Raw genomic sequence first — 24208 nt, forward strand, 5'->3', positions numbered from 1 at the left:
TGTGTGTGAGAAAGAGAGAGAGAGAGAGAGAGAGAGAGAGAGAGAGAGAGAGAGAGAGAGAGAGTCAGGCACGGGACATGTCCCTAATGCACATACATATAAAAAAGACAGGCGGGCAGGCAGGCTGTGTGTGTGTCTGTGTGTGTGTGTGTGTGTGTGTGTGTGTGTGTGTGTGTGTGTGTGTGTGTGTGTGTGTGTGTGTGTGTGTGTGTGTGTGTGTGTGTGTGTGTGTGTGTGTGTGTGTGTGTGTGTGTGAGAGAGAGAGAGAGAGAGAGAGAGAGAGAGAGAGAGAGAGAGAGAGATGGCCAGAGGTAACACACACCACAACACGGCACTAGGAGTTTAAGTAAATCGTACACATGAAATTACTTGGTAAATTTTCCCCAAACTCAATAAGGATCAGGTTGAGCCTTTAGGAGACCTGTATGTATGTCTATACTGTACTGGGAGTAATTAGGGTTTTTCGGGGGTGCTTTTCTTGCTTGTTGATTTTTGTTTCTATAAAGACCAAATGTATTAACCTACCTTAAATGTGTCTAATTTAGCCGAAAGAGATACATATTTAGTTGGGTAAAAAAGTCTGACAAATAACAAGCAATTCCTGTAATGCATTGGGGAGGGCAATGCATGTAAAAAAAAACTCCTGCCCCTCTAATGTCATGTAATGCCATTTTTTCCATTATTTATCAGGAAATTTTATCGTGCACTAAGCACAGATTCAGCCTTGGGGCGACGTTCAAGCAGAGAGAGCTTGAAAGCCTCTGAAAAATGTTCAGATAGGTTGGCCTGCTGCAGTTTTTAGCTGTTTTGATTCGGCCATAATGAAGTGATTCCAAGAGAGGGGAGAGCCTTCGAAACACTTTAACAAGGCTCTACCTGTTCTGCAAGGCACCCACACGCAGCCAAAACGCTCCCCCATATTGATCTAACCTTAGCTGGAATGTGGAATATTCCTGGAGCGGGAGCATTGCTTTAAAATATTTATAATATGATACACACACATAGTCAGACACACATACACACGCATATGCATACATAGACACAGGCACACACACACACACTGACACGCACGCGCGCGCGCGCGCACGCACGCACGCACGCACACACACACACACACACACACACACACACACACACACTCAGGCACAAACACTCAGTCAGACACACACACACGTATATGTGCATACATACACACACACAGACACACACACAAGCACACACACACATAAAGCCAGATGGAAAGACAGACAAACAGACAGACAAACACACAACACACCAACACACAATTATACAGACACACACAAAAGCTATGCAGAGGAACATTTAGAAATGTTAAGAATGAGCGCTGGGCCCCTCGTCTGGAGTATAGCCCTGCTCACAAGGACACTCCTCTCATCCCCTATGCAGAGTCCCAGAGAAAACATCTTAATGTTGTGAGAATGATAGAGATAGATAAAGACAAGCAGAGAGAAAAAGAAACACGTGAAGAGGGGGGGACAGAGATGGAAAGAGAGATACAACTCAGAAACCAGACAGACAGACAGAGAGAGAGAGACCGACAGACAGGCAGGCAGACAGGCAGACATTTCCCTTTGGAAATGTACGATCAGGAAACTCTATCAGGGCATATGTGAAGTCAACCGAAAAATGTCAAGACAACCAGGTTCATTCGTGTGGTAATGAAACAAAAGTGTCCTAAAGCTGAAAGCAAATCACTAGCGCAAAGTATTTACCCTCAGTCACGGCCACTGAATTCCTGGTTGATGTGTTTGTGTTGACGCTGGAGGGGCCCCCTGGTCTGGTACTTGACAGGGCACCTTACGCTACTCATGCCACTTTGATGACATGGTGTCTTTTACTAGCCAGCCATCTAGAGTGATGGGCAAGCTAGCAGGCTGATTAATGGGTCCTGTTGACTTATATAGCACCCCTATAGGATCACAGTCCTGCCAGACAAAACAGAGGGATAGAGAGAGAGGTGGAGGAGAAATAGAAAGAGAGCGGGAGAGGGAGAGAGAGAGACTGAGGGACATTGAGACAGAGAGAGGGGGGAGCAATGAGGAGAGAGACCTATAGAAAGAAAAAAGGGGATAGAGCAAGAGATAGCTGCAGAGAGAGAGAGTGAGATGGAGAGAGAGAGAGAAAGAGAGAGAGATGGAGACATGGAGAGAACAAGAAAGGGGTTGAAAGAGAGGGAGATAGAGAGGTAGACTGAGAAAAGAAACAGACAAGCAGAACAAGACAGAAAGGTATAATGAAATAGAAAGAGAGGAGAAAAGAGAGAGAGAAGTGGTGGAGGCAGAGATACTGACAGACAGTCTGACAGAGAGAGATCTAGATAGATAGATTGGCGCGAGATTGAGAACAAGACGGTGTGACACTGAGCACCTGATGAATCATCACCGCTCAACTGAACTATCTTGCGTGCCAACACTATTGCTGCTGCCGCCACTACCACTACCACTACCACTACCAGGGCTGACCTGGACTGGGGGGAGAAATAGGGCCCGGGCACTTTTGGCTTGAAGGGGCCCCTCATAATTAGCAGCGCAGAACTGACTCACCGGTGGGCCCCTATTTTTATTTTATGTTTTTACACTTCTAAAAATAGGGCCCCACTCTGGGAAATGCCCGCTATGCCAAATGGCCTGTCCAGCCCTGGCCACTATGGCCACCTCTACTGGCACCGTGACACCCGTACCCTGGACAGACTTGACTCAGAGGAGTGATGGACTGCCGCAATCCGGTCTGTCACGCGTCACACAGTCACACAGTCACACACTGAGAGGTGCCGCGAAGGATTACCTCTCACCGCAACCCGAGCCCGGTGACACCTCGGAGACACACTAATACAGACAGACTCCGACAGGTCCCTGCGGTGTCGATGACATCCCTGAAGGGACAGGGGATGAGGGGACGAGGGGACGAGGGGGCGGGAGGAGGGGGGAGGAGGAAGTTCAAAGGGGACAAGCATTTATGCGCACACATAACACACACACACACCGCCACAGGGCCGTTGAAGCTTTGGCCGAGCCTGGGACAAAGTTATCTGAAAGGACCCCCTTACTCAATACATACAATGCACTAGGGCCTCCCTTTCCATAGGCCCAGGACAAGTGGCCCCTTAGCCCAACCCATCCCCCGTCAGCTTCACTGCCTGTTGGTATACAGTATAGTGCACGTAACACACACACACACACACACACGCAAACACACGCACACATACACGCACACACACGCAGGTGTCCAATGGCAACGCTGTCACCTGAACGGGCCGGGGACACAATCACGGCCTGCCAGGGCCACTCAGACGAAGTGCAAGAGTCATGTTGACAAGCTTGACAAGCATGTTTCATCTCTACAATTTCAAGCTGGTGAACTAAATGGCCCTAAGCCAACAGCGGGCAAGGCAGGCAGACCTGACATCCCATTACCTCTAAATGCTACTTAACTGCATGTCCAACCAGTGAGAAATCTCCCCAACGTCAACTACAGAGGCAGTAAAGCCCATGATCCTTAATTTCCTGAGAGATTAGTAAAGCATCTCTAATGAATACTTTTTATCAATGGGGGGCATTGTTTCAGGGGTCCTTGCACGTTGTGTGATCTAGGAGCTACTGAAGCTTACTGAGTGTGACAAAGTGAATTGGAATCCTGTCCTTCTAACTATGGTCTGATACCATCAACATCAGCCATGTGCTCTGATTGCATGATTGAATCTGATTGATTATGAAATGATCTACAACAGGTTAAGACTTCTAGAAATCTCAACCAGATTTCATGACTGTGCCTCTTTTTTACACCCAGATCGCTGGCTGTGACATTGGGAACTGTCCCTCCTGTCATTAGTTTTAGTAGCAGCAAGTACTCAGTGCTGTTCTGACTCATCCAGTTACTAGCGGGTTACCGTGGTTACTGCACCCCTTCTCTGGCTCCTGTTTCAGTGTTTCAGTGTCGTGTGTGTGTGTGTGTGTGTGTGTGTGTGTGTGTGTGTGTGTGTGTGTGTGTGTGTGTGTGTGTGTGTGTGTGTGTGTGTGTGCTGTGACACCCTGATATGGCCCTGGTGGAGGTGTTCTGGGGATGTTCGGAGGCAGACGGAGCCAGTCCTCTGTGACATAAATCAGTTTGTGTGTGTGCGTCTGCGTGTGTGTGTGTGTGTGTGTGTGTGTGTGTGTGTGTGTGTGTGTGTGTGTGTGTGTGTGTGTGTGTGTGTGTGTGTGTGTGTGTGTGTGTGTGTGCGCATATGTGTACGTGAGTGATTTGTGATCTGCATGTGTGTATGTCTTGTGATCTGTGTGTGCGTGCGTGCGTGCGTGCGTGCGTGCGTGCGTGCGTGCACGCATATGTATGCATAAGTGATTTGTGATCTGCGTGTGTGTGTCTGTATTGTGATCGGTGTGTGTGTGTGTGTGTGTGTGTGTGTGTGTGTGTGTGTGTGTGTGTGTGTGTGTGTGTGTGTGTGTGTGTGTGTGTGTGTGTGTGTGTGATACAGAATTAATGGTGGAGAGGGGGTGTCTCTGGGGACACTGCCCTATTAAAACTTTCCTCTTTGACTTCAAATGAGCCCCCCGCCCCTCTTTTTTTAAGGAAAAAAAGCAAAACAATGGGAAAATGTACGCACGGAAATCTGTTTTGACGGCAAAATATTCCTTTGGAAGCAACTGAGAGGGGGGAAATCAGATGCAGTCCAACTGGCTTAAATGATTTTCGTGTTTTGTTTTTGCTTTGATTTCGCCATTTTTTTTGCTGACTGAGATGCTACATGATACCTTTTCTTTTTCCGCCCCCTTTTTTTTGCTTCGTGCTTGGAAGCATCAGCTTAAGATGCAGTGAGATGCATTAGTAAAAGGTGCCACGGATAAATGGCAAAAAAGCGAAATATTCAATGAATGGAAAAGAGGATGAGCCGCCTCGCGACAACAGAGGGCGAAATAGGTACAAACGAAAAAATCTGTAGCGGCGCATCTGAAAAACATTTGCTGAATGTAAAGGGGGGCAGGGACGGGGAGAGAGGTTTAAAATATTGATCAAAGCCAAACTTCAGGAAACAATAGGCAGCGAATAAGAGTTTTGAGTTACTTTTCATGGAATTTCTTTTCATTTATCGGCGAGACTACAGAGCTCATGCTACTTTTCGTCAGTTAACTCTCTCCTTCACCCTTTTGCTCTCTGTCTCTCTTTCTCTCTCTCTCTCTCTCTCTCTCTCCATATCCATCTCTCACTCTCTTTGTCCTTTTTCTGTCTTTCTCTCCATCTCTTTCTGAAAAGTGATCTGCAAGGCATGTTTCCAATGAAAGAAAGTGTATGTGTGTGTTCCCCAACACACCGCCTTTTTTGCGCTTGCAAAACGCAGCAAGCAAGTTATGCAAGATGTATATCTATTTCAAATGTGTTGGATTTCACACTCTCTGACTCCCATAAAACCTTGCTTTGTTGGGCTCTCTGGTGACTGACTGAGGAACACTAGTCAGATAACACCCCACCGATCTCGACATAGCTGCAGCACAATAACACCTCCCAAAAACTGAAAAAGAAAAAGAAAAAAATATATATTACTCCAATTTCCCAGAACCATAAAAGTGAGAAGTTGATAAAACCAAAAGAGACGCCAAAAGAGTAGCAGAAACAGTTTGCCCATCAGGACGTTTTTTTTGTTTTGTTTTTTTGCAGGCAGTGAATCATTTACGAGGTATATTCTGACTTTTCATGAGGAGAGTAAAACCGAGTCAAATGCTGATAAATACAGAAGCTGAGCAGTGTTGTTGGAACAAAACCTATGGGAAAGTTTACTTCTGAACATCCAAAATACTGATGTCTCCTTTTTTCCCTCTCTTTTTCTGTATGTTTGGGGGTGTGTTTGTTTATTTGTGTGCGTACATCTGTGTGTGTGTGTGTGTGTGTGTGTGTGTGTGTGTGTGTGTGTGTGTGTGTGTGTGTGTGTGTGTGTGTGTGTGTGTGTGTGTGTGTGTGTGTGTGCATACATCTGTGTGTGTGTGCGTGTGTGTGTGCGTGTGTGTGTGTATGTAAACCTCCCGGCACACCGCCTCTCAGCCTGAGAACAATAAGGGTAAAACTGGGCAAAGCACAGAAACACTGGGGGCCCGTCGTCGCTCTCAGCAGACACAGTAGAATCACAGGCAGGCAGGCAGGCAGGCAGGCAGTCAGCACTGTGGTAAACAAACGCTCAATAGTGATGAGAGGCTCCTCGCAGTCCCCAAATTACAGTCTGGTTAACCAGAGAGAGAGGCTGCCAGCCAGCTCATTAGAGCCAGTTTGCCTCCAGTGGGACCCGGAACAAACTGCCGCTCACCAAAACATTTGGAGGGCCTCCGCACCGCGCCAATTTAAGAAAAGAAATAATAAAACAAGGAGGGTAGTAGGTGTAGGGAGCGGGACGGGGTGGGGTGAGATGGGGGGGGTCGGTATTGAGGAGTGTGAGAGTTATCCCCTGAAGACAGTAGCTCATGATGGGGAGGGTGGGTGGAGGTTGGAGGACGTGTGTGCCCATATCCAGTGCAGTCGGACTCAGTGGGCAGAGTGGTCCATCCGTCAAGCTCGGATCCTCTACTGCTGCCTTAGGTCCTGTTACTGTAAGCACAGGCGGGCTATATGCGGCAGTACTGTACGGGAACAACAGGGTGGGGTGGGGTGGGGTGGGGGCAATCAGACTGCTGGGACCGAGAGTGACACAACAAGTCAGCCAGTCCCAAGGGGACAAGCCAAGAGCTGTTTTAATGTTGCTTTTAATTACAGGGAGCCAGCTAATTGTGCTGGGAAAAAATAAATAAATGTTGCGCCGCCGCGCATGCTTTAAATGTGTGTGAGTCACACTCCCCGTATGGCGCGCTGGCGCGCGTCTCCAAATGACAAAGCCAGTGTTGACGCAAGTACTGTTGGCGACGCAGATGTTTGTGTGTGCCATGTAGTGCGCTACTATTGTAAACAAATACATACTGTACAAGCAGGGGGGAGAAATTATGATAGTGACAGCGACACAATTGCTGGAGCGTAATCTGAAAACACATAATGCTTGTAACCTTTTTTCGTAACGGCCCAGAGGGAGGGTGGTAGAAATGTCAGGCTGTTGCTTAGGAAGCTGTACAATTATTGAATTGCCTTTGATACTACAGCTTTGCATGTCAGTATGGACTTAGAACTGGAAACGGGCAGTTCAACAACACTTAATTTCTTTTACGGTGTCATGAAAGAAAGGATGGCTGCATGAACAAATGGATGAAGGAAGGAAGGAATGAAGGAATTTTCTATTCACTTCATTTCAGATGTTTAGAAGTTAACGATTACAAAAAAGTAATAATACACGTTTTTTTCCCCTTTTAATTCATTGAGTTCATTGCCATTTTTTAAGAATGAAAAAGGATGATCTGAAAACAATCATGTTTAGAACTTTCCTTCCTCTTTGCCGTTTTTTATATGGAAAGGAATGTCTCAAAGAATGAGACTGGCTGTCAGATAAACTACTGTTTCACAAAAAGCAGGAATTTGCGGGTTTGCCTGAGTGCATCAACATTTGTGTCTGGATATTACGCAGAGGCACTCACAGGAGTGTCAGAGAGAGAGAGACAGAGAGAGAGCAAAGAAAAAGAGCAAGAAAGAGAGAAATCGAAAGACAGAAACACTGTAGAGAGAAAGAGCAGGAAATAGCAAGTGAGAAAGTTACTGAGAGCATTGTGTGTGTGTGTGTGTGTGTGTGTGTGTGTGTGTGTGTGTGTGTGTGTGTGTGTGTGTGTGTGTGTGTGTGTGTGTGTGTGTGTGTGTGTGTGTGTGTGTGTGTGTGTGCGCGCTCGTGCGTGTGTGCGTGCGTGCGTGTGTGCGTGCGTGCGTGAGCCAGGCCTGTTTATGTGCTTCTCTTTGTCTTCACGTAAGAGCCTCATCGTGTGTGCTCAACACTTACATAATAAGGAAAAACAATAAGTGGCTCTAGTATGTCACAACGATCCTCAAACATCTGCCTTTCAGGGTGGGGTGGAGGTTTTTGGTACGGTTCTGACAGACAGACAGACGGACAAATGGACGGGCAGACAGACAGCGAAAGACAGAGAGCAGGAGAGAGAGAAACAGAGAGAGGGAGGGACAGAGAGAAAGAGGGAGAAAAGGGAGAGAGAAGGGAGAGAGAGAGAGAGAGAGAGAGAGAGACAGAGTGAAAGATAGAGAGAGAGTGTGTGATAGAGAGAGAGAAAGAGAGAGAGAGTGTGTGTGATAGAGAGAGAGAGAGAGAGAGAGAGAGAGAGAGAGAGAGAGAGAGAGAGAGAGAGAGAGAGAGAGAGAGAGAGAGAGAGAGAGAGAGAGAGAGAGAGAGAGAGAGAGAGAGAGAGAGAGAGAGAGAGAGAGTCAGAGAGAGCGAGCGAGTGCAAGGCCTCCCCAAACAGCCTGTGGGTGTAGCAGCAGCTGCAGCTCTCCATCGCGCGCCCACCACCACTAATTACAGATAGGGCCTGCCCAGACGTTTTTGTACCCCATTTAACATAACAACACCACATACATACTGTAGCCCCAGCAGCACCATCACTGCAGTCAGAGTAAAGCAGTGTACAGCACATCGCAAGTGCACAGGTCCCATATAGTGACTGACTGTCCGCGAGAAGGAGAAAAGCTGGAGGGGCTTGACTGGAGTCTGTTACAGGCCCGTGGAGAGGATGATGTAGTCTCTCAAAGGATGCCCCATTCGTGCACGTTATTAATGTTTTTCCCCAGTGTGGCCGGTCCGAGAGGAAGAAGAAGAAAAAAAATACAGTATTACATTATGTGTGCTCCGATGACAATGGCGTTTTTCTAATGCAAAGTTCAGCTAAACTTTGACTGAAAAAATTACGAGCAGTGGAAAAAAGCCTACCGTATTAATGCCAACGACTCCAGGGGATTCGGCTAACATATTAACAAATGTAACTCGAGTTACATTATTTAACGAAAGCCCGATGCTACCAGGCAGACAGCTAAAAAGGCGGAGAAATGTGGTTCATTTTGAAGCCACAACTATGTTGGCGTGGGCTGCGTCTTTGAGTGTATGCATTCTGTCCTTGCTGTGCTCGCGCCCGCACCACAAATAAATATGGCCTCTCAAAGTCAACAACCGCTACTGCGTGCCAAATCCATGTGTTTGTGTAACACCTGAGCATTCTCTTCGCAACCCCTCTATTTAAAGTTAAGTGTTGTTTCATCTCTTCGAAAAAAAAAGCATGACTGCTTAGGAAAGGGCCTGTATAACTCTATTAAACATACAACCGCAAGAAAGGCAATGTCACATTGTTGGGGTTAAGGAGTGGCATCAGACACGGTAGCAAAAGTAAAAAAGTACAGTGCATTTGCCACACATGCTATTATTATCTTTGATCAGGTTACGACCACAAGCAATAACGCACCTTGATGATGGCATTATCTTACAAGGCTTTTTAGAGGGTAGTGGTGTCGAAAGGTATAATTATACGATATAAAGTGAGGGTAGAGAAAAAGGTGAAAGAGAAGAAACTGCAGGTATTGTAGGTGAGGTCAGATATCCGTAAGGGGAGAGAAAATCCAATAAGTTTCACAAGTTTCACCACAAACCTGGAAATTTTAGATTGATACCTTCCTTCCTTAGCTGTGTAAGCAAAGCGTTCCTAAGGTCATATATTACATACGGTATTTAAAGGAAGCCACACTACTCTCAGAGGCCATAATGTAGAAGTATCTGGATGTTTGGACCATATATTTAATGTGGGGAGATTTTGACAATGGGAGGTAGGAGGAAGGAAGATTCAAAGTTTGGACTGAGGAATGAGAGAGAGAGAGAAAGAGAGAGAGAGAGAGAGAGAGAGAGAGAGAGAGAGAGAGAGAGAGAGAGAGAGAGAGAACTATGCATTGATTTCCATGCATCATCTCCTGTTGCATGGTCTTTGAGAAGGCCATCGACCAGGGCGAGAACTGAAGGCGATATGGCTCCTCTCGTGTCATCAATATCAGGAGACGGCGTGGGGCCCTACCTTCCCTTCCCTTCCACGGCGACGCTTGCTTTACAGATGTAGCATAAATATTTTTTTTAATCGGACGAGTGATTCAGAGAGAGGAAGGGAGGGAGGGAGGGAGGGAGATAGAGAGAGAGAAAGAGAGAATGAGAGAGGGAGTAAGACAGAGAAATGGAGGTGGAATGTTGGCTTTTGTTCCAGTGTCTGTATTATCCTTAGCACCTTCTGCATAGGGAACGGGATCTCCCCCTGTTTCCAAAGTAAGCACTTTTCAAACCCAATTTGAATAGAACATATCAGCAGGTTTCGAGAATACACAAAACAGAAAGAAAAAAGAAAAAAAAAACACACAACCATTTTATCAGTAGGGTCTACTCTGCGCTTGAGAAGAACTAGACTACAGAGGATCGAGTGACGAACACTAGGTCCCCAAAGCTCGGACTGTGTGCGGTACAGAGTTCAAGCTAGTTTGGTCATTGTGGTGGTGGTGGTGTTGTTTCATGGTGGTGGAGGTGGTGATATAGTGGCCCTTTACAGCGCAGGCGTGCGGGGAGGCCAGCAGATACCTGACAGCCTGAGTAATTTCATACGCGGGTGACAAAGGCAATTGCTGGCAGCCGTCCTGAGCAAATGCAGCTAGAGCTCTCTGTGGTCGTTTTCTGTCTTTCGTGTCAAATTAGCAGCCAGCTGCGCCGCTTAATCCGCTGCTAATAATCGTGTTGCCGTTACCCGCTGGCTATTGTTGCTATAGGGTATTTACAACACACAGAGAACGAGAAAAAAAAATACAGCAGATTGGCTGGTGCAACAGTGTGGCCGAAACATGCTGTTTAAACAGAGAGGATAATTCCCCTTTCATGCAGTTAGGTCCCCCTGTGCAAACGTGAGATGGTTACTCCCTAACTCCTGCTCCTTTAATTGGCTAATGGGGGAGTTTTCTTGTTGGTGGCAGCGAGCAGAAAGGCTGCATTTGAGGGATCAAGGCTGATTTACAGAAAGGGAGGATTCTTTGCTGCGCGTCTATCATGCTGGGGCAGGACCTTTTTTTTTGCAGACGGCCGGCGAAAAGAACTTGGCTCTGCAAAAACCCACGGGCTGGATTTAACACCATTGTGGAAAAAAGCACGACACCAAAAAACGCTCGAAGAGGGACTCTCAATTAGATCATTAGGAAAGTAAAACAGTAGCGTTCCCTTTTTTTATTCATTTTAAGAGGCATATTCTACAGTTCCATTTTCTGCTCCCATGAACCACAGAGCTTCCTGCCATTTATAAGTACAAGTGATCTCAATTAGGGACCTCCATGAAGGCAGTCGTACGGCGGCAGACAGTCACGGCGAAGGGAGCCAGAGGAAACCGTCTTTACATTTTCCTCCCCCTCGCCTCGCCATTCCAGACAGCCGAGCAGAGCCTCAGCCCTCAGCCTCAGTCTTGCCATGCCCAAAGCACACATCATCAAAAGCACACACACACACACACACACACACACACACACAAGGCAGATACACTAAACCACACACACACACACACACACACACACACACACACACACACACACACACACACACACACACACACACACACACACACACACACACACACACACACACACACACACACACACACACACACACACACACACACACACACACACACGAATTGTGCCATTTTTCTGTTCAAGCAAACATAAAAATGTCACAGACTTTTCTTTTTTTAAGTCAGAGTCGACTCTCTGACTTTTGGAGAAATGGAGGGAGAGATTTATGAGCTTTTGTGTGCTTTGCCCAATTTTTCTTCCCCCTTCTCTTTACTGTACATGTGCCTGTCATTCTCATACAAGCGGTTTCATTGACAATCTCGATAATCAGGACAGCAGACAACACAGAAAAAAACCTAGACAAAAATGAAGGAGTGATTGCGGAAAAAAACTAAACACAAACCCCAAAAGGTAAATAGTGCTGCTGGGGGATTGCTGTAAGCCCTTGGAAAAGAGGAAAAAAAGAGAGAAAAAGAATAAAAAACGGAGGAATATGATTTCTCCTCCTGCATCACCACTCCAAAACGGCATGCAGAGCCTGCCAAGGATGGAATGCAATCTCCCCAATTGGACGGCATTTAGACTCCATCAGAAACGCTTCTCACACAACGCTATAATTAAATGGCTTGCAAAATATAGGACTTGCAAAATGGAGCCCTTTTCCGGAGTCTTGTGTTTATGTACTTTTCATTTCAACAAAGAGAAATTTCAGCAGAGGGAGGGGGGAGAGAAAGAGGACAAAAAGTGTTTGTGCAGTTTGTCACATAATATCCTCCCCCCCTTAAAAATAAATGCAAGGCCCACATGAATCATGTGTTGTGTTAGAAAGGTCTGTGTGGGTATTATTTCATACGGTTTTAAATACCATGCACTAAATATATCACAGACTTCTTAAATGTCAAGTGACACGTGTAGAACCAAATTAATCACTCTATTAAAAGTTTTAGCACATTTGTGTAGATTTCTGGGGCTTACCTCCAGACCAAACATAATCCATTATGAGTTTATTGATGCTGACCCAAAAGAAAGATTAATGAATCTTGCAGTCTTGTGTTTTAAACTAACATACATGCCAAATGTACCACTTGCCATTGTTTGGGCTTCAATGTATAACGTTGTTGGCATGACCGTGACTAAGCATAGGGCTAAGGACAAGTGACAAGTGGAGACAAATGACTATCACAGTCAGTGGTTGATGATTGATAAATAGACTAAAACAGACAAACATCTCTGATGTCACTATATAAACTCTGTATATAGCGAAAACCTTCATTTATCCAAGAGTGCAAGATGTACATTGTTACAAACTTTGCTGCCCTGTACTTGTTATGTGAATGCTCTGTAACGATGTAAGTAGACAATAATGCATAGTGAGACAGAAAGACAGAGAGAGAGAGAGAGAGAGAGAGAGAGAGAGAGAGAGAGAGAGAGAGAGAGAGAGAGAGAGAGAGAGAGAGAGAGAGAGACTATTGTTGGCGCCTATTCTCCCCCATTGGGAAACACGACCACCCTTTGAGCTCTCTGATCAAGGCCAGAACTACTGACACAAGTGTAAACATGCAGATAAATATGTGTGGGAGTGGGCACATACAAATCAAAAAGATGTGTGTTGTGCACAAATCTCACAGACATTAGTCTGGACTATGGTAGCATATATGGTGTGTGTGTGTGTGTGTGTGTGTGTGTGTGTGTGTGTGTGTGTGTGTGTGTGTGTGTGTGTGTGTGTGTGTGTGTGTGTGTGTGTGTGTGTGTAAAATGATGTGTGTACTGAAAGACTTACTGGTCTTTGGCTGTATACACTGCATGCATGTATTGCATGTGCAGTGTACATTATCAAATATCAACAACAAGGCATATACTGAGGTACAGAAGCAGTGTTCCAGTGTGTGTGTGTGTGTGTGTGTGTGTGTGTGTGTGTGTGTGTGTGTGTGTGTGTGTGTGTGTGTGTGTGTGTGTGTGTGTGTGTGTGTGTGTGTGTGTGTGTGTGTGTGTGTGTGTGTGTGTGTATTACATTTGAAACCTCCTCATAATGCCTAGATAGCAACAGGGAGATCGAGAGGGAGAGACTGTGTGAGTGTGAGCCTGTGAGTGTATTTTTCTTTTAACTCATAATGGCTAGATAGCAACAGGATGAGAGAGAGAGAGAGAGAGAGAGAGAGAGAGAGAGAGAGAGAGAGAGAGAGAGAGAGAGAGAGAGAGAGAGATAGAGACAGAGAGAGAGAGAGAGAAAGAGCAAGCAAGCACAGAGTTTGGCATGAATGAGCTACTAGAAAGAGAGGAGAGTATCCAGTGTGTAGGGTTGTTTCGGTGACTTACATCATGCTCTGGAGCTCTGGGATGAAGCTGGTGGCCTTTCCGCTTCCTCTCCCCGCCACGCCGCCACCGCTGCCGCCTGCCATGGGGCTCGCCACACTGCTGCTCATCTGTTGCACAAAGCAGCACACAGGCGGAGCGTGCACACGCACACGCACGCGCACACGCACGCGCACACGCACACACACACACACACACACACACGCACACACACACACACACACACACACACAAACGGCTTTCATGTTACTGTAACTCAGCTCTCATCTGACTAGGACACACACACACACAACAGTGTGCACACGTGCACGCACACACTCATCAAAGCCTTGGCAATTATAAAGCCACTTCACAAAGAAAGTGCTTCCTGATGCATCAACTGACAGGAGGGGAGAGCGAGGAGGAAAGATAGGAGGTTGGTGGGGGAGGGGTAGAGAAACGGAACGAGCCACATGTTCCTGAAGAGTAAAGTAAGGGGGGTATGAGTTCAACCCCAATCAACAGGCAGGACAACAGGAGTCCTATATCAGTTGGCTGTCTGTGTTGTTGTTGCTATTCTGGAAGATTACTATTTGCGGTTTATAGTGCAAGGCCAAGTACTGAACATATAAGTGAGGGACATTGGGCCTTGACACTACTACAATACTAGTGGTGTCATAACAATATTATTACGGATATATTTTGTTGTGGGCCTCAATGTGACATATGTATCGTTCCTTGACCCTTCTATGGGGATGCATTGCAGCATCGTGACACTGTTGATCATACTTTTCACCATGTGTTGTGTTCAAAATATCGTTATGGCAATATATTGTTACAGACCATTTTTCGATATGTGCATCACATCTTCTTGACCCCTGTGTTTAAATACACTGTGTCAAGAGTTTGGTGGCAATACCTTCTTTTTACAACATGTTGTGTTAAAAATATCATTGTGGCTATATATCATTGCGGGCCTCTTTCTAATATGTGTATCACATATTGACCCCTGTGTCGTGATCCATTGCATCGTGAGCTTGAGATTTTCAGTTCAAAATATAATTTTGCGATACATGTTTCATTTCTTAGTGATGCATTCATTGCATCATGATATTGTTGAGTCCTATTTTTTACTGATTAAGACACAGCCTCATGAGGAACACAGTATTCTGATGACTGAAACCAATTCAAAGATCACAAGGGGGATGTTCAGATGAGCTTGGTGTGTGCACAACACAGTGGCACGCCGAGTAATGATGCCTAGTACACACAGTGGTTTAGGTAAACCACTTCAGCCAGAATCAAGATGGCTCTCGACACCAGATATACTATAATTTACATTTGATCGTAATTGTCTCAGGCAGTGTGAGTCTTCATCATCATCATCATCACCCCCCACATGCTCGACAGTTGCTGATTCACTCCTTGGCGCCAATATTTAATCAATATCCTCTACTGTAAAACACCATAACCAAGAAAAAAAGTAGTGATGTACTCTCTGGAGTTTAATTTTTTTTATTATTATTATTGTACTTACACAGGACTCCTGCCTCAATGTGCAAAGTACAGATCTACGGAGTATAAAAATGCTGACTTAGTGTTTCATTAGAACAGCGGCAAAGCTAACGAGACCACACTGTTGCTGGTGTATGACACAGTCAAGTGCTAATAAAAACATTAAAATGTTTTTAATGTATTGTAATGTTTATAATGTTTATTTAATTACTGTAAAGACTGGACACATTTCACAGCTATAGCCGCATAGTTCCCCTTCCCGCATGAGTGACTGTCAAAAAACATAAGCACATTAGGAAGTAGAAGATTTACATTGCTGTGGGCACAGTCAAATTACCTGGAGGTATTGTTATGTAGTACTACTAAGGAAAAATTGTGTTTTTGAAGGCTGGCCAGGTGAGTTTTTAACGCCCCGTGAAATTTATTTGCGCAGAATGACCCTGGAGCGCAGCTGTGAGGCCTGGCTGCTTCAGTAGGCTAGACCACAGGGCTTCCTATGGTAAACCAGAAAATAAGACTATCAAATCCCACAGGTGGATGGGCTCTTTATAAGGCCGTCAACAACAAAAAAAGAGAGAGGAGAGAGAGAAAAGAAAAACACAATAAAGTAGAGAGAGGGCTTTTTTTTTTTGCTCTTAACTTCTCTACCACATGGGACGGGACGGCCTGTGTGGAGAGAGTGGAGTGTGTGTGTGTGTGGAGAGTGTGTGTGTGTGTGTGTGTGTGTGTGTGTGTGTGTGTGTGTGTGTGTGTGTGTGTGTGTGTGTGTGTGTGTGTGTGTGTGTGTGTGTGTGTGTGTGTGTCCTTTTGATGGTTTAGATCAATGTTGTCTTGGGCCACCTCAAAGTCAGCAATCATGCAAATTATGTTTCCATTCTCACGGATGTAAAAAAAAAAAAAAAAGCCTGAATGTGTCACAAAAGCAAAGGGCCCAGACGGCACACTTCGCTCCTATACATACATTTAACATAAAATTTCAAATTCTCTCTCTCTCTCTCTCTCTCTCTCTCTCTCTCTCTCTCTCTCTCTCTCTCTCTCATGCTGGATGAAAGCTGGAGCCTCCGCTTTGACTTGTGAAGGCAGATGGTCCCCATACTAAGCAAAATGAATTCAGATGTGGCAAATGAATCCAGATTACTTCAACATGCAACGGGGCCCGAAAAGGCACAAGAGTCGAGCGAGCGCGGGTGGAATAGGGGAGTCTTTTCTATTTATTGCATTTTCCTCTCTGTAATTAAATAGACTTTTATGTAGCTCTGCCTCTCTTACAGACGCCTAGTTAATTTACAGATTTAATCTCGAAGAAAGACGGGGCCCGAGTCTAGAAAGTGCTCAGAAGTCTACAGTCAGGTGATGTTTAGTCTGGCCCATCAAAGGAGTCTTTCTTCAATAATTTCTGCATGTTGTGGTTTATAAATAGGCAAAAGTGGGATACATCAAGAACATTAATGCAATATGCATTCATATGGAATATTCAAGATGCAGACGGTTTCATTATCTTTAAAATTACTTTAATATTGATGGTAGAAATATATACCTCTGCATACGTTCTTGGGCCTACTCTGGTAAGTACAGCAGAATAAAGTAGTGTGTAATTATAATTTCAGGACGTCTAGGTTGTGTCGTCGGGGTACTGGGAGCTGTATAAGATCCCATGTAACCTAATAGTGCTTCAGAGTCAGCATGTTCTGCTCATTTCACCCTCTCGTCCTCATCTGGGTAACACACACACACACACACACACACACACACACACACACACACACACACACACACACACACACACACACACACACACACACACCCACCCACGTACTGTACCCCCACACGTACACCTCCGCTGGTAGTTTGCATAAGAAGAAAATCATGCAAAATCCATTTCCTTCCATCCAAAAAAGTGGATTAAAAGTGAAAAAAGGTTGCACGTGACTTAAAAAGGGAAGTAGCCTTGTGCAAGTCCCACCCCATCTCTCTCTCTCTCTCTCTCTCTCTCTCTCTCTCTCTCTCTCTCTCTCTCTCTCTCTCTCTCTCTCTCTCTCTCTCTCTCTCTCTCTCTCTCTCTCTCTCTCTCTCTCTCTCTCTCTCTCTCTCTCTTGACACCAGAGAATGTTTTAAAGTCTCCCAACGCTTCGCCTCCTGTGGATTTCCACAATAAATTCGGGGAGCATGTCAACTCTATCCCCCATGCACTTTACTCATCTCACGTATGGATTCATTTCAAACAAACCTTTTCTGCTATAAAACTAATAGGAACTGACATGGTGGGGGGAAACGACATACATCTCTCAGTAAAGCTCTCAAAAGCCCTGGCCAATTCAATGGTGATCAAAATTTAAAAAGAAAATAAAATGAGAATGGGAAGATATGTTAAAGCAGTTACATGTTGACATATTTAAAGTTAAATCCCAAAATATGTGCTCCTGCATATTTAGATTGAACTGCTGACACTGTATACTGTGGCTGCTAAGAAAGAGGGCAAGAAATGGTATGGCATTCATGCTTATTTTAACGCAGTGGCGCTGAGGTCAAAACTGCAGATAGTGGTGAATAAATGTTTTTGGCCAAGCTTGCCAAATCGCTGTGTGTGGCAAGGAGGAGGGGCACCCCCGAAAACCAAACCAGCCAAAGCCACTTTGCAATTTCAAGCAAGCACACTGCTCCACAATACTTTTGCTGAAAAACATAAACAGATCGAATTGGCTGGAAAAATAAATGAAAATAACACCAGCCTTGAGAGGTTTGTGAAAGGCTTCTTTGATTCAGGTTTGAATATTTACTTTTCTGTCTTATTTTGGTCCAAACCAACTAAAGTTAAATGAAGAAAAAAAAGTAATTCCACATTTGGTGAGTTTCATCCTTTCGCCACCGCACGCGCATGCTAAAACTGTTCAGTCCAAATAAGGTTTAACTTGAGCGACGACCGACCCTGAAGCAAGGTCTGCAAAGATCAACCTTGTTGTTTTATGTTCAATATGCTGTGCCTTTAACCACCGTAGTTGAAAAGACTCAATGCAGTGCCATTTTCAGTAATGTTCAATGACGTGCCTTAATTTGCTATCAGCTTTCTCGCTGTGTTTCAAAAAACACTATGGGATTTATTTGGAAATAGACAGTGGTTATTCAGCTCTGACAGACTGATTTGACAACTCTGCTTGCGATGCATAAGACAGTAATTATGAAAGAAGTTTACTTTCCCATCCAAGATCTCAGGGATGGGAAAGACTTAGTCTACAAACATTACAGCCTGTGCTCTGAGCCTACTTGCCAAAAGAGACTATACACTGTACACTATTAAAGTCATCTACTTACTGCCTGGCTGCATAACATATGTTCCAAGGATATTATTTACCTCTAGACTGTAATTTTAGTCCAAATGCTCTATCAGGTTTTGGTCCTCCGCATGCCCCTCGCTCGCATGTAAACAGTTCTTCTTCGTCGACGTTTTTCAGCGTCATCGTAGGCTACTGCTTACAGCGGTGGAGTGTGGGTGTTGTAGTTTATAGGAGTTATATAACAAGTCAACTATGGTTCACAAACGCACATTTTTGTAGTTTTGAGGCGCACATTGAAACACGCAACTGAAAGTGAAAAAATGACGAGCGCCATCTAAAGAGATTTCTTTGGATAGCCGAATTGCGCGGCAATTTTAAGATGACGGTCAATAATAGTCAGCAATATCACGAGTTACACAGGCCTACTGGCAGTGCTATCCCTAGCCTATAAAAAATATTGATCAGAAGGACAATGTGAGCAAAAGATGTAGATGATGTGGAGACAATATTTTTAAAATGTTGCTTGAGCAATGGCATTATGATTAGGTTATTATCATTAGGTTATTATTAGGCTATTAGTATAGGGCCTATAGTAGCCTAATGGTATTGTTACTATTAATAGGCTATTATCAATGTGAAAAAAGACAACATCTCAAACCTGCTCTGGAAGTGTTTCTCCCATTCGAAATATTTGACTTTTTGTCCTGCCAGTATAATAAAGAGGAAGTGAGTCACTTCACTAACGCCTCTCAATCGGTGCCCAAAAGAACAAAACATCTAGCAAGGATTAAACCAGAGACTGTATTCTCTCTGATTAAACTGACATGTCACTTCTCCGCCTTGCCTTGTTCAGTTCGTTCCACAGTGTACCATTTGTTACAAACGCATGACTAATCTGTAGCCAAATTCAGGAAGTTTGCATTACGCGCGAGTTTTTTCACATTCAGATGGTCTTATAGCCTAACATTAATTGACTTCAGTATTGAGACAACTTGTTAATTTCATTAACCTTGGACATCCTGGCGTTATGCTAAGCGGGAGAAGCTCATCAACCACAAAGGTGGGCAAATTGCAGTAGCCTATATGCGCAAAATGATTTAATGTTGGAAACTGTAAAATGTGTTATTTTTCGCCGAGAAAAATATAGACCTTTGTCTCAAACCAAAAAGTAGAATTCTTCATTTATTTTGATGCAGCGATATGACTGGCCTTACGCACCACGTGCTCTGGTCTCATCAGCATAATATTCGTCCTGGTTCTGCTTATATATAAACCACAAAACCTGAGCTGTAGAAGTCCCTGCCTCCTAAGACAAACCACACAGAGGAGACAAAAAACTGCGGGTTTACATCTCCTTCATCTGTCTAACCGCAACTTGGGATCACCTTTTTAACCCTTGAAAACTGGTGCTCCTGTTATGCGAGAGAAGTTTAATTCTTTAACACATTTCTGTTTCGCTACTATTTCACGGTTTAACTTCAGTTTTATTTTTGACGCACTTTTTCCTCCGTTCGCTTTTACGCAGCATATTCATCGACTACAGCGGTGCCTATTAAACGATTCTGGATACATAATGATACTTATTTATTATTAGACTGTATTCGCGCTACATTTACGGCATCGGCGCTAAAACGTGGGGAAACACGGACCATTACGCGTGGTCCATTTCAAGAGGATAAAGAGATTTTTGCTGTCGGTTTTCATTTCAAGTTCAAGTTCAACATTTTCGCAGACTTATGACAGGCGTTTTCTGAAAGAAGATTTCGTAGGTCATATTAGCACAACTTAGGACGCTGAAACTTGTGATCATTGCATCGCTTGTCAGACGTAACCTACTGTATGCTATGGCAGCGTAGCGGAATACAGATCTCTGGAAAGACTCCCCTGAAATCTCTTGAAAAGCTTCGTCTTCATCCCAAGTGCCTTACCTCTACTGACAGAGTGTTGTGATGCGCATTCCCGTAGATCCCAGCACAAGTCGGAGGTTCAGCCCGCCGTCCAACAGTCTCCAGACAGTCCCCGGGAAAATGAACGATGTGAACGCTGCCACAACCCAGCAAGACGGGACCTCAGCCGTGCCGAGACTTCGGCCTCACGACAATCGGACGATGGTGGAGATCATTGCAGATCACCCCGCAGAACTTGTTCGGACGGACAGTCCAAACTTCCTTTGCTCCGTATTACCATCGCATTGGAGGTGTAACAAAACCTTGCCTGTTGCTTTCAAGGTAAGTTGCTGTTTTTCCCCAATCGCTCCAGCTATGACTTTTGTTTGTGTTAACACAAGGACAATGGTTAATGCTTTCACATTTAACTGTAGCCTAATGTGAAAGATTGTTGACATGTTTTAACCATGTTTAATTTTTAATCATTTTTGAAAGAATGTTTATTAATGAACTTAACTCCAATTGACAATGTGAGTGGGAGAGGTGAGTGAGGATGACAAACGTAGTCGATTGTTAATTATGGTTTAACGTCAAATTGTCTCAAAGGTTCGAAGGGGTTAAACAAATAGCTTTAATCCAGGTACAAGCGTCGCCAGTGTTTAAAAATAGAAAATGCCACCGCACATGCCCCACCGCAATGATGGAAACTACTGAAATCCGAGAGAGGCGCGCTATTCATAGCGGCGCATGCATCTTTAATAAAGTTAACACCTATGACTAAATAATATAGGTTGAAATACATTAAAATTATAAAAGGCGAAACCGATTGGATTTCCCACGAAATTGGTGAAACATGGTCCGCTTTGCGTAATTACGCACACTATCATTTTTTATCCATCAAACACTATGACATTTTGTTGTGAGTGGAAAGTTTTTTAATGTGACAATGGCTGTATTTTTAACATAATGGGCAGCATATCACCAAGCAGTGGTTGTGTTTTTACATCTCAATTTATGACACAATACGTGCTTGTTAATGGTTACATATAATATTAGTGCAATGGGAGGCAAATCATAGGCTAAACTACGCCTTAACTTCTAATGATATTTTGTCTTCAGGCCATTAATTAGGCCTACATATAACAAGGATTTTGAGAGTAGCCTAAAGTTGACTGATATACCTGTTGCATTCATCTGGAAAGAAATGCCAAAATGAACGCCATATAATTAAATTGTTGTAAAACTGTTGTAAAGCAAATTAAAGTAACTAATTTGACCAAAGCAGATATATGCTATTTAGTGTAAACAAGAAATCCTTACTTCACCATCATATTGCATCACTTCTCAATCACAATGACATTAATGAGATTTTGTGAGATTTTTTTTTAGTAAGACATTGAACAACGTGACAAACTATTTCCTATTCCCCATGAATTGTATTACCTGCCCATGGCTTATTATTGTTGTTGTCCTGTATCTATATACAAGTGTTAAGTGTTTCCACTTAATTTGTGAATTCCATTTCATACTCATGATCCAATTTGTTATGCTCTTAATAAGTGAATATTCAATATTATAAATGAACATTGACCACCTACTAAACATTGTCCACTGTGTGAGTGAGTGTATTTCAAATTAGTGGGGATTTTCTATGTCTGATTTGCTACATGCTTACGACTCTCTTCCTTCCCACCCCTCCATTTCCTCTCCAGGTTGTGGCATTAGGGGACGTCCCGGATGGCACAGTTGTCACAGTGATGGCAGGGAACGACGAGAACTACTCGGCAGAGCTCCGCAATGCTTCGGCCGTCATGAAGAATCAAGTGGCTCGCTTTAACGACCTGAGATTCGTGGGCAGGAGTGGTCGAGGTCAGTAGTCTGAGCAGCACCCTTAACACACTCGCAGGGCTGATACATAGTGATGATGCTCCTGATTTCAGACTTGACAGAATTTTTCGCAAGTATTAAATATAGTCATACGGTTTAGTCTTATTCCAAAAAGTGCTAAAGGTTTCAGGCTCAGGATTTTCTTCTACGATCAAGCCTGTATCCCCATCTTGGTCTCCCCCTGCCCCTCAATAAAGCCAGAGCCACAGAGTAGTTCAGTGCAGTGGTGGTGGTTCACATGATATCCACTCTACACCGAAACCACAAGCAATAATCCCTGCTACGCTCGCTGAGGAACAAATAAATCGTAGGTGCAATAATTCAGCCTGTGGTAGATAATCTACAGAGATAGTGAACCACTTAATAGGTAACATTGAGGCTATTTTATATCAGCTTAGGGGGTGGTGTGTGTGTGTGTGTGTGTGTGTGTGTGTGTGTGTGTGTGTGTGTGTGTGTGTGTGTGTGTGTGTGTGTGTGTGTGTGTGTGTGTGTGTGTGTGTGTGTGTGTGTGTGTGTGTTTTCGAAATGACCTGTCAGAGTCTATGGCATGAAAGGCAGAAGTACGTACGTATGTTGTTGATGTCGATGGTTCTAATTAAAATTGATCTACAACAGATGCCCCGTGGAGGTAGGTCTGACCATTAAATGTACGTAGACGGTGAAGTGCTGAAAATAGAAAAGGGAGCGTGCCTTTTTGCCAGCTGTACAGACCCAAAAAGAAGCAGATTTTTTTTGTCTATGAGTTCTATGTTTGTGACGCCCTCATGCTCAGTGACGGGGAGAAAACGCAAATGGGTGTATTGAGGCCGGCGCCTTGTGAATTCTTTGGTCTGAGTCTCAAATCACTGCAGCCAGCCAGGAAAAAAAAAAGAATTCAAGAAAGGAAACAAAAGCAATACAAATATTTTCACATAGACATAGAATGAAGGTACATGCAGTCAGTCGCACACTTTATTTGTTACCCCAAACTCATCAGATAGTGACACGATGTGTTATTAATAATATTATTATTTGGCTGTCAGGACAGGATAGGGCCGGGTGCGTGAGCGTTGAGCGTGAATGGGCTACAGTAAGACACAAGCGCGTCATGCCGCGCACAGACTTGGCTCATGTGTGAATGAATGCTGCTTTTGATATGGGAGCAATTATGCCCCCCCCCACTCCCCACACACCCTCACCCCACCCCACCACACCCCCACTCACCCACCCCAAAAAAAGAGCGAAAGAAAAAGAAGAAGAAGAAGAGAGGAAGGGGGGCGACTCCTCATCCACGTCAGCCCTGTGATCCTGTCGGAAGAGCTCCATTGAAGATGCAGGGGCCCTTTGAAGAGAGGGGACGGGGGGACGGGCAGGACGGGCAGGACAGGCAGGCAGACGGATCAGAGGCAGGCGAGGCGCGTGCAGTCAGGGCCCCGCCAGAGAGAGAGAGAGAGAGAGAGAGCACTAGAGAGAGCTAGAGGCAGAGCGAGTGAGCCAGAGAGAGAGAGAGAGAGAGAGAGAGAAAGAGCGAGAGAAGCATGGAGCATGCAGTGTGTGCAGTCTAGACTTGCCTCCCTTTGCTCTCCTCTCCTCTCCTCTACCCTCCACAGACAGCTACAGAGAGAGACAGACCCTCTTCACAGAGTAACCCAGTAGAAGCTCTTGCTCTGCTCTGCCTAGCTTAGCAGACACAAGACAGCAGACACACACACAGCAAAGTAACTCCAGAAGGGGGGTCTCTGTCTTGAATCGATTACGATAGATAAACAAGAGAAGGTGTTTGGTTTTGAAGTTTAAAACAATTTACGCAAACGGCAGGATGAAGCCGGAGCGGCTTGATGAAGCAATTAGGAACGAGACGAAGGGATTTCGTTGTTTTTT

The 24208-nt window shown here is 44.5% G+C and overlaps 2 protein-coding genes across 3 annotated transcripts in view; one reads left to right on the forward strand and one right to left on the reverse strand.

Moving 5' to 3' along the window:
• supt3h (SPT3 homolog, SAGA and STAGA complex component) overlaps nucleotides 1–20620 on the reverse strand; it is a 146344-nt gene extending 125724 nt beyond the window's left edge. The window contains exons 1-2 of one of the 2 annotated variants that reach the window (XM_063184487.1): nucleotides 20504–20620; nucleotides 13813–13919 (exon numbers count right to left, since the gene is read on the reverse strand). In XM_063184487.1, the coding sequence (XP_063040557.1) occupies nucleotides 13813–13919 (107 nt within the window). In that variant the 5' untranslated portion in view covers nucleotides 20504–20620. Of the gene's footprint in view, nucleotides 1–13812; nucleotides 13920–18652; nucleotides 18995–20503 lie in introns of those variants that run through there. The other variant, XM_063184486.1, reaches the window with a different exon arrangement.
• The window catches only part of runx2a (RUNX family transcription factor 2a), a 68502-nt gene that overhangs the window by 6274 nt on the left and 38020 nt on the right, over nucleotides 1–24208 (forward strand). The window contains exons 3-4 of the mRNA XM_063184485.1: nucleotides 20541–20803; nucleotides 22174–22330. Of these exons, the coding sequence (XP_063040555.1) occupies nucleotides 20541–20803; nucleotides 22174–22330 (420 nt within the window). The remainder of the gene's footprint in view (nucleotides 1–20540; nucleotides 20804–22173; nucleotides 22331–24208) is intronic.

This window comes from Engraulis encrasicolus, chromosome 19 (genome assembly GCF_034702125.1).
Source record: "Engraulis encrasicolus isolate BLACKSEA-1 chromosome 19, IST_EnEncr_1.0, whole genome shotgun sequence".
NCBI lineage: Eukaryota > Metazoa > Chordata > Actinopteri > Clupeiformes > Engraulidae > Engraulis > Engraulis encrasicolus.